The following is a 12208-nucleotide window of genomic DNA, read 5'->3' as shown; positions in this document are numbered from 1 at the left end:
GTTACCACATAAATTACTCTGGGGAGTGGCAGCAAAGCTGACAAAACACCATTAAATATGTTTGGGGACAGCATTTAAACCTTAAACCAACCAATACTGCTCCATAGCCCTGTGTCTTCACAGATGGTGTGAAAATGTCAATGCACATCCCTCCACTTTGCTGTGGATTCGCATCTCTGAAGCCTTACTCAAAGGTTGCTCCTCTGTGTGGGGCTCTGCAGAAACCGTTCCTCAAAAAGGGACTGATGCAGGGACAGAGAGGCTCTTGTTTGTTCTGCCTCTCCTTCCTTGTCCTTTCCAACGTGTCCTGGTATCACACGAATGGGAGGAAAGGCTTTGAGTCCCAACCAGTGATAACTACAATAAAAGTAAGTGATTCTAATACCAGAATGGTTCCAGTCCCATATTCACTGCTCTGTGTGTGCAGAATTCCTTAAACCCCTATTTTGCACAGCTTTTCCTTATGTATTTTACTGTGTAAGTACTTCATGTATCCTTAAATACCGTTGTTTTCAGGGTTTTATTACTCGTATTTATCATTTTATTGTTAGCATTTATGGAAGAGTCAACCAACTTCACTGAAAGAGATTTATTGAGGGCAGTTCTCTAGATTTTCAGTGAAATAAGGTGGGGAAAGGCAATTGCATTTAGGAAACCAAAAGGAAATGGACTGACCTTCGAAAATCTTAAGCACAGAGACTTCAATTGGAGGGCATACTGTTTAATACCGAGATGGTAGAGAGCTTTGTAGAGGGAAGCAGTTTTGGTTGAAATGGGCTCCTTTGAAAAAGAGCCTTAGAAAAATGATAAATGGTGGTGTTAAAATGTCACATTAATTTTTTGCTTGCTTTCTATGAAAGCTAATACAAAGCAGTTTCAAACTAGGAACACTCTGTATCTCCTCATTGTGCAAAGCATCAGGTTCTTACTTAATAAGCCTTTTGCAGAATGGATTTCAGTGGAGCTATCGTGATCTTGGGTCCTGGTTTTGATCTCTGTGAAGATCCTTTTGGCTTTTCTTGCCAGAGAGGTTTCCCTCGATTCAGGGCTATGGGGCTGTTTTATTACTCTTTGCAGGTCGAAGGAGGTGATCCTGCCCCTCTGCTCTGCTCTCGGGAGACCTCACCTGGAGCATTGTGTGCAGTTCTGGTGTCCTCAGCATAAAAAGGACATGGAACTGTTGGAACAAGTCCAGAGGAGGCCACGAGGATGATCAGGGGCTGGAGCACCTCCTGTATGAAGACAGGCTGAGGAAGTGGGGGCTGTTCAGCCTGGAGAAGAGAAGGCTGCGTGGAGACCTCAGAGCAGCTTCCAGTGTCTGAAGGGGGCCTATAGGGATGCTGGGGAGGGACTCTTCATTAGGGACTGTAGTGATAGGACAAGGGGTAATGGGTTCAAACTTAAACAGGGGAAGTTTAGATTGGATATAAGGAGGAAATTCTTTCCTGTGAGGGTGGTGAGGCACTGGAATGGGTTGCCCAGGGAAGTTGTGAATGCTCCATCCCTGGCAGTGTTCAAGGGCAGGTTGGATGAGGCCTTGGTTGCCATGGTTTAGTGTGAGGTGTCCCTGCCCATGGCAGGGGGGTTGGAACTGGGTGATCTTAAGGTCCTTTCCAACCTAACTGTTCTGTGATTCTATGATTATAGGATTTGCATATGATCCCAGCCTGATTTGTGTTGGAAGGGGTCTTAAGGCTCCTCCAGCTCCAACCCCTGCCACGGGCAGGGACACCTTCCACTCGAGCAGCTTGCTCCAAGCCCCTGTGTCCAACCTGGCCTTGAACACTGCCAGGGGTGGGGCAGCCACAGCTTCTCTGGGCACCCTGTGCCAGCGCCTCAGCACCCTCCCAGGGAAGAGCTTCTGCCTAAGAGCTCATCTCAGTCTCCCCTCGGGCAGGTTAAAGCCATTCCCCTTGGCCTGTCCCTACATCCCTTGTCCCAAGCCCCTCTCCAGGTTTCCTGCAGCCCCTTTAGGCACTGGAGCTGCTCTCAGGTCTCCCCTTCAGGAGCCTTCTCTTCTCCAGGCTGCCCCAGCCCAGCTCTCTCAGCCTGGCTCCAGAGCAGAGCTGCTCCAAGCCCTGTGATTGTAAAGCCCTGAGCAGCCTGGTCCAACCTGGAGCAGTTCTGTTTTCAGCTGGCTGGAGGAGAAGCCTCCTGATGTTCCTTGTGTAGCCATAACCATTATCCCAGTGCTGAATGCTCTTTTTCCATGGCCCACCTATGAAAATGGCAAATTTCCTTACACTTTGTGCTCTTTTCATGAAAATCAGCTCTTTTTCCATTTCCTTCTGGTTTTGGAAGCAGTGTGGCTCAGCTGGTCAGGGTGCAGCAATCAGCATTGATGTCCTCTTAAGGATTTCCTTTTAAAACAAGTTTTCTATTGATTGATAGAGATTGAACTGTCAGGGATCAAATCTGGATGTGGACAATAAGGTTTGAGGTAAAACAAGCCCTGCAAGCCTAAGGAGGCTAATTTTCACCTATACCCTTTTGTGTTCTGAATGGGCCCACACTGAATTCACTCAACCTAAATGAGTGCTGAGCTGCTTAAATCAGGCGGGGTAAAGGAGATGGCACATCTTATCCAGGAGTATTGAGAGCAGAGTTTGTGAGCTGAAAAACGCCTTGGTGATCTTGATTTGCAGAAAGCACAATGCGAATGTTTGTGGCAACAGGGTAAATACCCCAAAGGTTCATCACTCATGTTATTGCACACACTGACTTCTGGTTCTCAGAGGAATAAGACTCATGTTTTATTCCCTCCATTCGCTTGGAGAAAGGCAAGATTTGGCCTAAAGAAGTTGGAAGTTGCATGTTTTCACTAAGGAAAGAAGTGATAAATGTCAACACTTTGCACTTGTTTATATTCTGCTGCTGTACCCATGGAAGAAGTTTCTCTCTATATATATCTTTAGGGCTGTTTTTGCTCGGGTTGGTTTGTTCTTCCTGCCCTTACTCATATGACAGCACAGGTAGATGCTGCTGGGAGAAGCTTAGAGAATCTCTGTGTCATTCCCTTTAAGTGCTCTGTGAACTGTTAGGAGGCAGTGACTGACTCCCATCCTCCGTGCACTGGCCAGAGGATGCTGCTTGGGCAAGGTGCTTTCTCCAGCACCCAGAAAAGCCCCATTTTCAGCAGAAAGCAGGCAGTATGCTCCTGGGGAGCTGTATTGCCTTCATATAGAGTGATCCCCATTCCTGGTTTGGGCATATTCAGGGTTGGGTCTTAACATTCATATACTTTGACCAACGCACGCAGTGATGTGACCAGGAGCCTATGTTGATGCGTTTCCACCAGCTAGTCATAGAACTGTTGAGGCTGGAAGGGGCCAGTGGAGCTCATCTAGTCCAACCTCCCTGCTCAAGCAAGGTTACCTCAGGGTTGTGTTCAGATGGCTCTTGAGTATCTCCAGGAAGGGACACTCTGCAGCCTCTTTGGGCAACCTATTCCAATGCTCAGTCACTCTCACAGCGAAGAAGTTCTTCCTCACGTTCAGGTGGAACTTCCCGAGGCTGAGTTTATGCCCATTGCCTCTTGTCCCATCAGCTGGCATCACCGAGAAGGGTCTGGCCCCATCCTCTTGACAGCCTCTCTTCAGATACATATATGCATTGATCAGATCCCCTGGAGCCTTCTCTTCTCCAGGATGAGCAGGCTCAGCTCCATCAGCCTTTCCTCACAGGAGATGCTCCAGCCCCTTCAGCATTCTCATAGCCCTTCGCTGCCCTTGCTCCAGCAGCTCCATGTCTCTCTTGTACAGGGGAGCCCATACCTGGACCCAGTACTCCAGGTGAGGCCTGTGTGGGATCATTATATATTATATAACATAAAGTATTCTCCAGACCAGGAAATGCTTGGCCATCCTCTGCCTTATCCATGTTGCAATGTCATGGCATCTTCCATATTTTGCTTAAGTGAGCAAAGGCTGCAGACACGTTGGATTTCACCCATAGCAGGGAGGTCGCTCATCCTGCAGTGCAAGCTTACGTGGCAGCCAGTGCTCTTAACTGCAGTTACCAAAGAGTTGAGATTTGGGGCATTTTAAAGTTGGGATTTTTATCTTGAGAGCCCATAAGTGGTGACGGTTTCATGTGTGGCTTCAAGAAATGATACCAACTGCTTTTTATTCCTTTAGTTGTTGCTGATATATGTAGACTACGTGCTGCAAACAACGAGAAAACTTCATTTTTCTGTCCTTCCTGACTGTAATTGTGAGGGATTTAAACCATTTTCAACAAATAAATTGTATGAAAACCCCCTAAAAGTCGAAGCATATTGAGAAGTTCATTCTATGTGTTTATCAGGGTTTGGCTTTGTGGGATTTTTTCCATTATTTATTTATCAATCCATCAAATTTTTATATATATATATAAATATGTGTATATATATAAACATTATATTAGAAATAGAATTTCTCATTTATTTAGTTACCCCTGTAGCCTTTTAAGGCCATGAAAAGAATTTTTTATTGGGAAATAAATGTAACTCAGGCTTCTTCCATCTCTTCCTGATCATGGTAATAGAGGCATTAGGATAAAACATCTCTTAACTTAGTGGAGTGTTGGTTTCCCTTCAGTTTTCTCGCTCTACATAAAGAGCTTAATATCTCCGACTTAGAGATTCCCTTGGAAGAGGAAGGACAAGACTGGTTCGAATAGGATGTTTTACCCCTCAGGGAGAAAAGCATTGGCATGTGGTGTGTCTCCTGCAGGGAATTCTCCTCTCATTGTGAAGTATTTCAGTGTTAGTATTACTTGTGGGGATGAGTTGATATTAAAATTTCCCTGCCCGTGCTTTTTAAAGAGCCAGTTGAACATTTATTATCTTATTGTAAAGATGATTTAAGGAAATAGGCACTTTCTCAGCATTCATGGGCTTCTTCAGCTTTTCCTTCAGGACTGTATTTTACAGGAATCCTAGAATCCCAGCCTGGTTTGTGTTGGAAGGGACCTCAAAGCTCAGCCAGTTGCAACCCCCTGCAACGGGGACACCTTCCAATGGAGCAGGCTTCCCTTCCGACAGACTTTCACGTGTCTTGGGTCCTACACTTTTGCTTTGGGAATACTGAATTCCCCCTTGCCTCAGTGTACCTGGTTTGCAAAGAAATAACGAATCCAGCGCCTCTGCTTTTGGGCAGGAGAGATATTAATTGCATTAAGCTGCATCCAGAGTGCATTAAATGCTCTTCTCTCGCATGATGTGTAATAATTATCTTCTTCACTGTGTGACTACTTCATTTCTGAGCTTTGCAAGTAAGGAGGGACGTGAAGGGTTTTCACTCTAAACCTTGGCACCGTTTCAGTGAATTAATAGCTAATAATTGCCCAGGGCAATGGCAGGACCTCAGTGTTGCCCTTGCAGTACTTGCTGTATGCACATAGGCTTGCAATTACTCCTGCAATTACAGTTGGAATTGATTTCTTTGAGGGAATGAGGTACCTTTTTCCCTGTATTGCTTGCAGTGGTACCCTGCAGCAGGTGACAGTTACCTTCAAAGCCAGCTCAAGATTCAAAATCAACTTAAGATTAAAATGCAGTGCTGTTGGTAGCTATTGCTAAATTGCTAATAGAGTGTATTAAAACCACCTACAGTACAAATATTGCCTATAAAGAGTTGCATGGTTTTATTAGCGTTGGAATTAAGAGCATGCTGGCTGCAAATGATAGCGCACTAAGTGCAAAGAATCATAGAATCATCGAATACTTCAAATGATGGAAAGTAAGCAGAGGACTGATAGGGGACTTTTTCCTAATATTAAACAGGTTTTTCTAAGCATCAGGAGCTTGAACAGTCTTCAGCAGGTGGGAAACTGAAGATAAATGTTGTAGCAGGGATGTCTGTGTGTGTAACACGGTGATGGCTTGAAGGAACAATATTGCATCAAAGAAAGAAAAGGGTTTTGTTATCAAGGTAATACTAAGAGCATGAATTGGGGCCTACAAGGATGCTGGAGAAGGGCTCTTCATCAGGGACTGTAGTGATAGGACAAGGGGTGATGGGTTCAAACTGAAACAGGGGAAGTTCAGGTTAGATATAAGGCAGAAGTTCTTTACTGTGAGGGTGCTGAGGAGCTGGCACAGGGTGCCCAGAGAAGTGGTGAATGCTCCATCCCTGGCAGTGTTCAAGGCCAGGCTGGACAGAGACTTGGTCTACATGGTCTAGTGTGAGGCATCCCTGCCAGTGGCAGGGGTTGAAACTTGATGATCTTAACGTCCTTTCCAACCCAAACCATTCTGTGATTCTATGGATCATTGTTTTATGCAGGGACGGAGTGAAAAAGTGTTGATTAGCTGGTTTAGGACCCTGACCCATTCTGCTGAGCACCACTTCTAGGGCTTGGCAGAAGCTGACATGGCATTTAGCAAGTTTCTGTAATTTTCTTGAACTAAAACTTAAATTGTAGAATCCCAGCCTGGTTTGGGTTGGAAGGGACCTTAAAGCTCCTCCAGCTCCAACCCCTGCCACAGGCAGGGACCCCTTCCACTAGAGCAGCTTGCTCCAAGCCTCTGTGTCCAACCTGGCCTTGAACACTGCCAGGGATGGGGCAGCCACAGCTTCTCTGGGCACCCTGTGCCAGCGCCTCACCTAAATGCTACAGAATCCCCTCACGTTCCCGTTCCATTTCCATTTGCTAAGTTTGTTCATTTCCCTGTGTTTCTTTTTTTCTCTCCAAAAACCATTGCAGGTTTTTAACAAGCTTTCATATTCTCATATTTTCCCTTTCACGCTCGCACGTGGCAGCGGTGTTGAACCACCCCACATTAAACTTTCATGTTTCCCTCCCGATTCTCACCAAGCTAATTAAGAAGATACTCTTCTGTAATTATCTCTCTCTTCAGTGACTCATCTTCTTCCCAGGTTTATGGGGACAGACAGAGCAGCTCCCCCTTACAGTGCTATGTGCCTCCAAGGGGAGGGTTGTGTTGCCTTGGCAGGAGATGGGGATGCTGGAGCTGAAGCGAGCAGTGTATGAGCACACAGAGGAGGGGAGAAGGGTCACCATAGATGCAGGGAAGATGGCAATCAAGTTCATCCATACCTCTAGCTGTTTCTATAACTAGAAATGAATATAAAACACATTTGAAAGTTTCAGTTGTTCCACATCCCTTTTTTTCTCATCCAAGGTTGCCATGATAATTTGCTCAGATATGAAATTCATCTTTTGACTGTTGCAGCTGTGTATATTAACTTAAATGACTCACCAAGTGGGTAGATAAACACCGAAATACGACCAAAGCTATTAACCACTTACAGAAACTACTTTGTCAGAGGAAGCAGAGGCTGTATGTTGACTGCTGGGCTGCTGGAGAGGGCTGGGTTTGCAAACGTGGGCTTGATGTGTTTATGTATTAGGTACAAGGGAGCAGCTCTTCCCTGGGAGGGTGCTGAGGCGCTGGCACACGGTGCCCAGAGAAGCTGTGGCTGCCCCATCCCTGGCAGTGTTCAAGGCCAGGTTGGACACAGGGGCTTGGAGCAAGCTGCTCTAGTGGAAGGTGTCCCTGCCTGTGGCAGGGGTTGGAGCTGGAGGAGCTTTAAGGTCCCTTCAACCCAAACCAGGCTGGGATTCTGTGATATGTAAAGGCAGTTAAAGATACGTTTTTGTGTTTGCAAAGCAGCAGACTTTACAGATTATTTGAGTGAGCACCTATAAAAAGGTACCACGAGCAAACAAAGTTCATCCTCAGCTCTCCTTAGCATTTATGAACCAGCTACAGAACCTTATGTGAAGTGATGGACTGAATGACATCCACAGCCTGGGCTTAAGCAGCCAATATGAAATATTTATAAGTCTGGCTAGCAATGAAGCATCACTTTGATTGATGACATCATTAGGGGAAAGAGGACTGAATATGGGCTATGGAATATTTCCTCGCAGACATGGGACCTTTTACAGTGGCTGTTATGTAGAGTACTTATTATACAGTGCTTTGACAATTAACTTTCTGAGATGATCTCAACTTATTTACATTTCAGAGTGGTAAACATTATCTTTGTGCAGCCTCTTCTTGTCTTAGTCTGTTCTAAAGCTCTTTTGATGTCATGGAACAGCAGCTCGGGTGCCTTTCCCCTTTCATATTCATGCCACGTGCACGTGCTGAAGAGCTCTCTTCAGGTACTTTTGCATCGTGTAGAAAATACAACACTCTTGCATGGTCAACATCAGTTCTGTAGGAGTTCAGCTCTAAACTCCATTACGTTGGAGAAAAGCAAATTCAATGAATCCTTATCTAGTGGAGGTCTGGGGATTAGACTGTAAGTCAGAGGGCTCATAAGACATAGAGAGATAACCTTGTGTCACTTTGTGTTTGATCACCATTACTTGGACTGATGTAGAAAGAAATGTTATGAATTGAAAGTAATGTAGATCTTATAAATGTAACGATAAAGGCTGTGGTTTGCTTGGAAAGAAAATTCCTGAGTGTTCTGCAAGGCTGGGCATGGCATAGAATAACCATAAAGGTGGCACAGAAAGGGAAATGCACAACTTTCATCATCTTCTCCATTCAAGACCAGAAGAGATGTGGGCACTATTACCATTCTATTACCATATCAGTCAATAGGCTTTTAGCAGATAGTAAGAAGAGCAGAAGTGATTTACGGGATTGGGATGTCCAGTAGTCCCAGAAGTGAGTTGGATTTGTTACTATGATACTTTCATGCAATCCGTCAGGAGTGATTAAACCTTTTGGGGGCACTTTTTACCTTTTCCATGGATTGGGGGATATGTTTGGTACTGCTGCTCTGGTCTTCCGGAGGTTATTTGGTTTGGGTTTGCTTTGTCAAGCATCAGAGTATCCGAAAATACCACTCCATGAGATCAAAACTTGGGGTTTCGCTGTGATGCTCAATACAATGTTTTTTAAGAGATTGCCTTCTTGAGCAGGGTATTGACTTCCCCAATGCAAATCCTGATATTGTGAGATACATGAGTTGTCTTTGTCACCTTTCAAAGCCTTTAATTCCTGAGCAGCTTTTCTGTCAAGAATATGTTGCAAAATCTCCAGTGGAGATGGTGATAAACCCAGGAAATTGGAAATAGAAGCTTTTGAAGACACTTTTTTGTTTTCTTGACAGAACTGTGCATATCCATTAATGAATTTAAACGCTAGGATTACATCCACTGTATTACCCGGCGCTCTCCAGCGATGTTCTGCTTTGATAACAAGTATTACGTTGCTCTATCTGAAAGAATTGATTCCTTTGTCCTTTTCCGTTTGACAGGGGAGCTTTGTTGCTTGCATGACTGCCATTTTAAGGCAAATGGAGGACTATCACTATGCTCATTTAATCAAGACTTTTGGGAAGATGAGGTCAGATGTTGTGGTAAGTTGAACGTGGTTTATGTGTTCAGAAGCTTGTGTTTGTGCTTTTTTTGCTGTTCCTGTTTGTTAAGTCCACTTGTGAAACGCAAAGAGAATGGTCAAGGTCACAGATTTGATATAAAACAGTAAAGCACTGTGATTTATGCACTATCTGCATTGGCAAAGGACAAAATTAACCTTCACGCCGTGCTGGAGCTCTTCACTGTTTTAACAAGCAAGCACTGAAACAGTGGATTTAAAGCAATTAGAAGAATGCATTAGGAAATAATGTTGAGCCATTACTAAAAATCTGTTTGGTTTAAGGAAAGAAGGCAAAAACCACAAAAAGCTTTCTTGAGAAAAGGAACTTTCAGTGTTAAATCTTCCAGCTGTCCCCATTTCATTTGTTTCAATTGCTTTTACTTACCGATCCGCTCACTTTAAATTTCATACAAAACATTTTAACCTTAAGGATGCCCTTAGTTGTTAAACAAGCAATAGTCATTGAAATTCGTCTTCCCAGAGTCGTTTGGTAGCCTAACTAAGCCAACAGCACAACTTAATTAAGAGCATAATAGTAGAGAGTTTATAGCTAAGAAGATAACTCTGTAATGACCTGAAGCTCTCATTGCCATATGGCAAGTGCAGGATGAGATGTAGCAACCATACTTGTTGGCCAAGATCCATCAATTAGTGGGTGACCTGAAGCCTGAGCAGCTGTATACTGTGTTACCCACCCTGGTGCTGGGGATTCTGAGGTGCCTTAGGCAGCTTTCACCTGTATTTTAGTCTAAAGGGTGGCCTTTGCTTAGGTTCCTTCTTCCTTCCAAACCCAGTGGAATAAAACCCAGGGTCTTCCTTGGTGTAATTTACGTTTAGACTTCCTGGTTTGGTTTTATATGTTTAATTCTCGCTCTTCTGCTTATCTTGTGCAAGATTTGAGCTCTTTGCCGCGTGCCAGGTTGATGCTAGAGCCTCTGGTGCTCGGTCTGTTTCATAGCATCATAGAATCACAGACTGCTTTGGACTGGAAGGGACATTGAATCTCATCCAGCTCCATCCACCAGTCACAGTCAGGGACACCTTCCACTAGAGCAGGTTGCTTCAAGCCCTGTCCAGCGTGGCCTGATTTTGGTACCGATATTTGTACCTGATCTGGCATTACTAAGTAGAAAGCTGATGATTTAAGGGAGTGAAGACAAAGTCCCACTAAGGACTGCAGATGGGCATCACTGCATTGAAAGGGTCACTTCCCAGTGATCTGCTTGGGGATCTCAGAGCACTTAACATGGATGGACACCTGGTTTTCAACTGATAATAAAACATTCCCAAGCTAAATGCAACTAGCAGGGTGTAAATAATGGCTTAGCACACAGAAAAGACATTAGTATTAAGGTTACTCAAGCCAAATATTTCTGTACTTTTAAAGTGCTTCAAACTATTTGGCCCTAGGAAATGAAGATTGGGTCCAGATCTTTACATGGCAAAAAGCAACCCCAGTTTGCTCTTAAACTTGTGTCATGGTTTAACCCCAGCCAGCAAACAACTACCGTGCAACACACTTCCTACTGGGATGGGGAGGAGAACTGGGAAAAGGTAAAACCCTTGCGTTGAGATGAGAGCAGTTTAATAATAGAAATAAAGTAAAATAATAATATCTACATCAAATATATATAGTGTACATTGTAATAATATAATAATAAAATGATAATAACAGGAGATAACAAGAAAAGAGAAGAATAAAACCCAAGAATCACAAGTGATGCACAATGCAGTTGCTCAGCACCCACTGACTGATGCCCAGCCCATCCCCAAGCAGTGATCAGTGGCTTCCATCCATCTCCCCCCTCGTTTCTATACTGAGCATGATGTGCTGTGGGATGGAATAGCCCTTTGGCTTGTTTGGGTCAGGTGTTCTCTCTCTGCTTCCTCCTGTCTTGTGCTCCTCCTCTCTTGGCAGAGTGTGAGAGATTCAAAAGCCCTTGATCGGGGTAAGCACTGTTGAGCAACAACTAAAACACCAGTGTGTTGTGAGCATTGTTCTCAGACTAAAGCCAAAACACAGCAGTGCACCAGCTATTGGGAAGAAAACCAACTGTCCCAGCTGAAACGCAGACAACGTGCAGGGCATTGGGACAGGCTGCCCAGGGCAGTTGGAGGAATCACCATCCCTGGTAGTGTTCACACCCCATGTAGAATCATAGAATCATTAGGGTTGGAAAGGACCTTAAGATTATCCATTTCCAACCCCCCCTGCCATGGGCAGGGACACCTCACACTAAACCATGGCACCCAAGGCTCTGTCCAAGCTGGCCTTGAACATCACCAGGGATGGAGCATTCACAACCTCCCTGGGCAACCCATTCCAGTGCCTCAACACCCTCACAGGAAAGAATTTCCTCCTTATATCCAATCTAAACCTCCCCTAAGTTTGAACCCGTTACCCCTTGTCCTGTTGCTACAGTCCCTAATGAAGAGTCCCTCCCCAGCATCCCTATAGACCCCCTTCAGATACTGGAAGGCTGCTATGAGGTCTCCATGCAGCTTCTCTTCTCCAGGCTGAACAGCCCCAACTTTCTCAGCCTGTCTTCATACAGGAGGTGCTCCAGTCCCTGATCATCCTCTTGGCGAGGATGTAGATGTGTAGACAAGACCCTCAGTGCCATGGGTTAGTGGTGGCTTTGGCAGTGCTGGGGAACAGTTGGACTGGAGGAGCTTAAAGGCCTCTTCCAACCTGGCCGATTCTGTGATTCTGTGAAAAACTTCAGAGAGCAAACTGCTGCTCAGGCAATGTGTGATGGTTACAAATGGCAATGTAAATGTTTGCTTGAAAGTCTTGCTTTTTTTTGGTCTAAAGTAGCTGAAAGTTGCTTCTGTAGGTCAGATCTTTCTTGGGGAAAACGA

At 44.7% G+C, this 12208-nt stretch overlaps 1 protein-coding gene across 2 annotated transcripts in view; it reads left to right on the top strand.

Moving 5' to 3' along the window:
• Positions 1-12208, top strand: part of DOCK1 (dedicator of cytokinesis 1) — a 315270-nt gene that overhangs the window by 162206 nt on the left and 140856 nt on the right. For both annotated transcript variants that reach the window (XM_057408682.1, XM_057408683.1), the window contains exon 28: positions 9225-9326. In XM_057408682.1, the coding sequence (XP_057264665.1) occupies positions 9225-9326 (102 nt within the window). The remainder of the gene's footprint in view (positions 1-9224; positions 9327-12208) is intronic.

The sequence above is a fragment of the Pezoporus wallicus genome, unplaced genomic scaffold (assembly GCF_028554395.1).
Source record: "Pezoporus wallicus isolate ANWC-B61680 ecotype Strahan unplaced genomic scaffold, APGP_CSIRO_Pwel_v1 contig_13954, whole genome shotgun sequence".
NCBI classification, from domain to species: Eukaryota; Metazoa; Chordata; class Aves; order Psittaciformes; family Psittacidae; genus Pezoporus; species Pezoporus wallicus.
The sequence above is the reverse complement of the archived record's forward strand: the minus strand, read 5'-3'. Positions and strand labels throughout refer to the sequence as shown.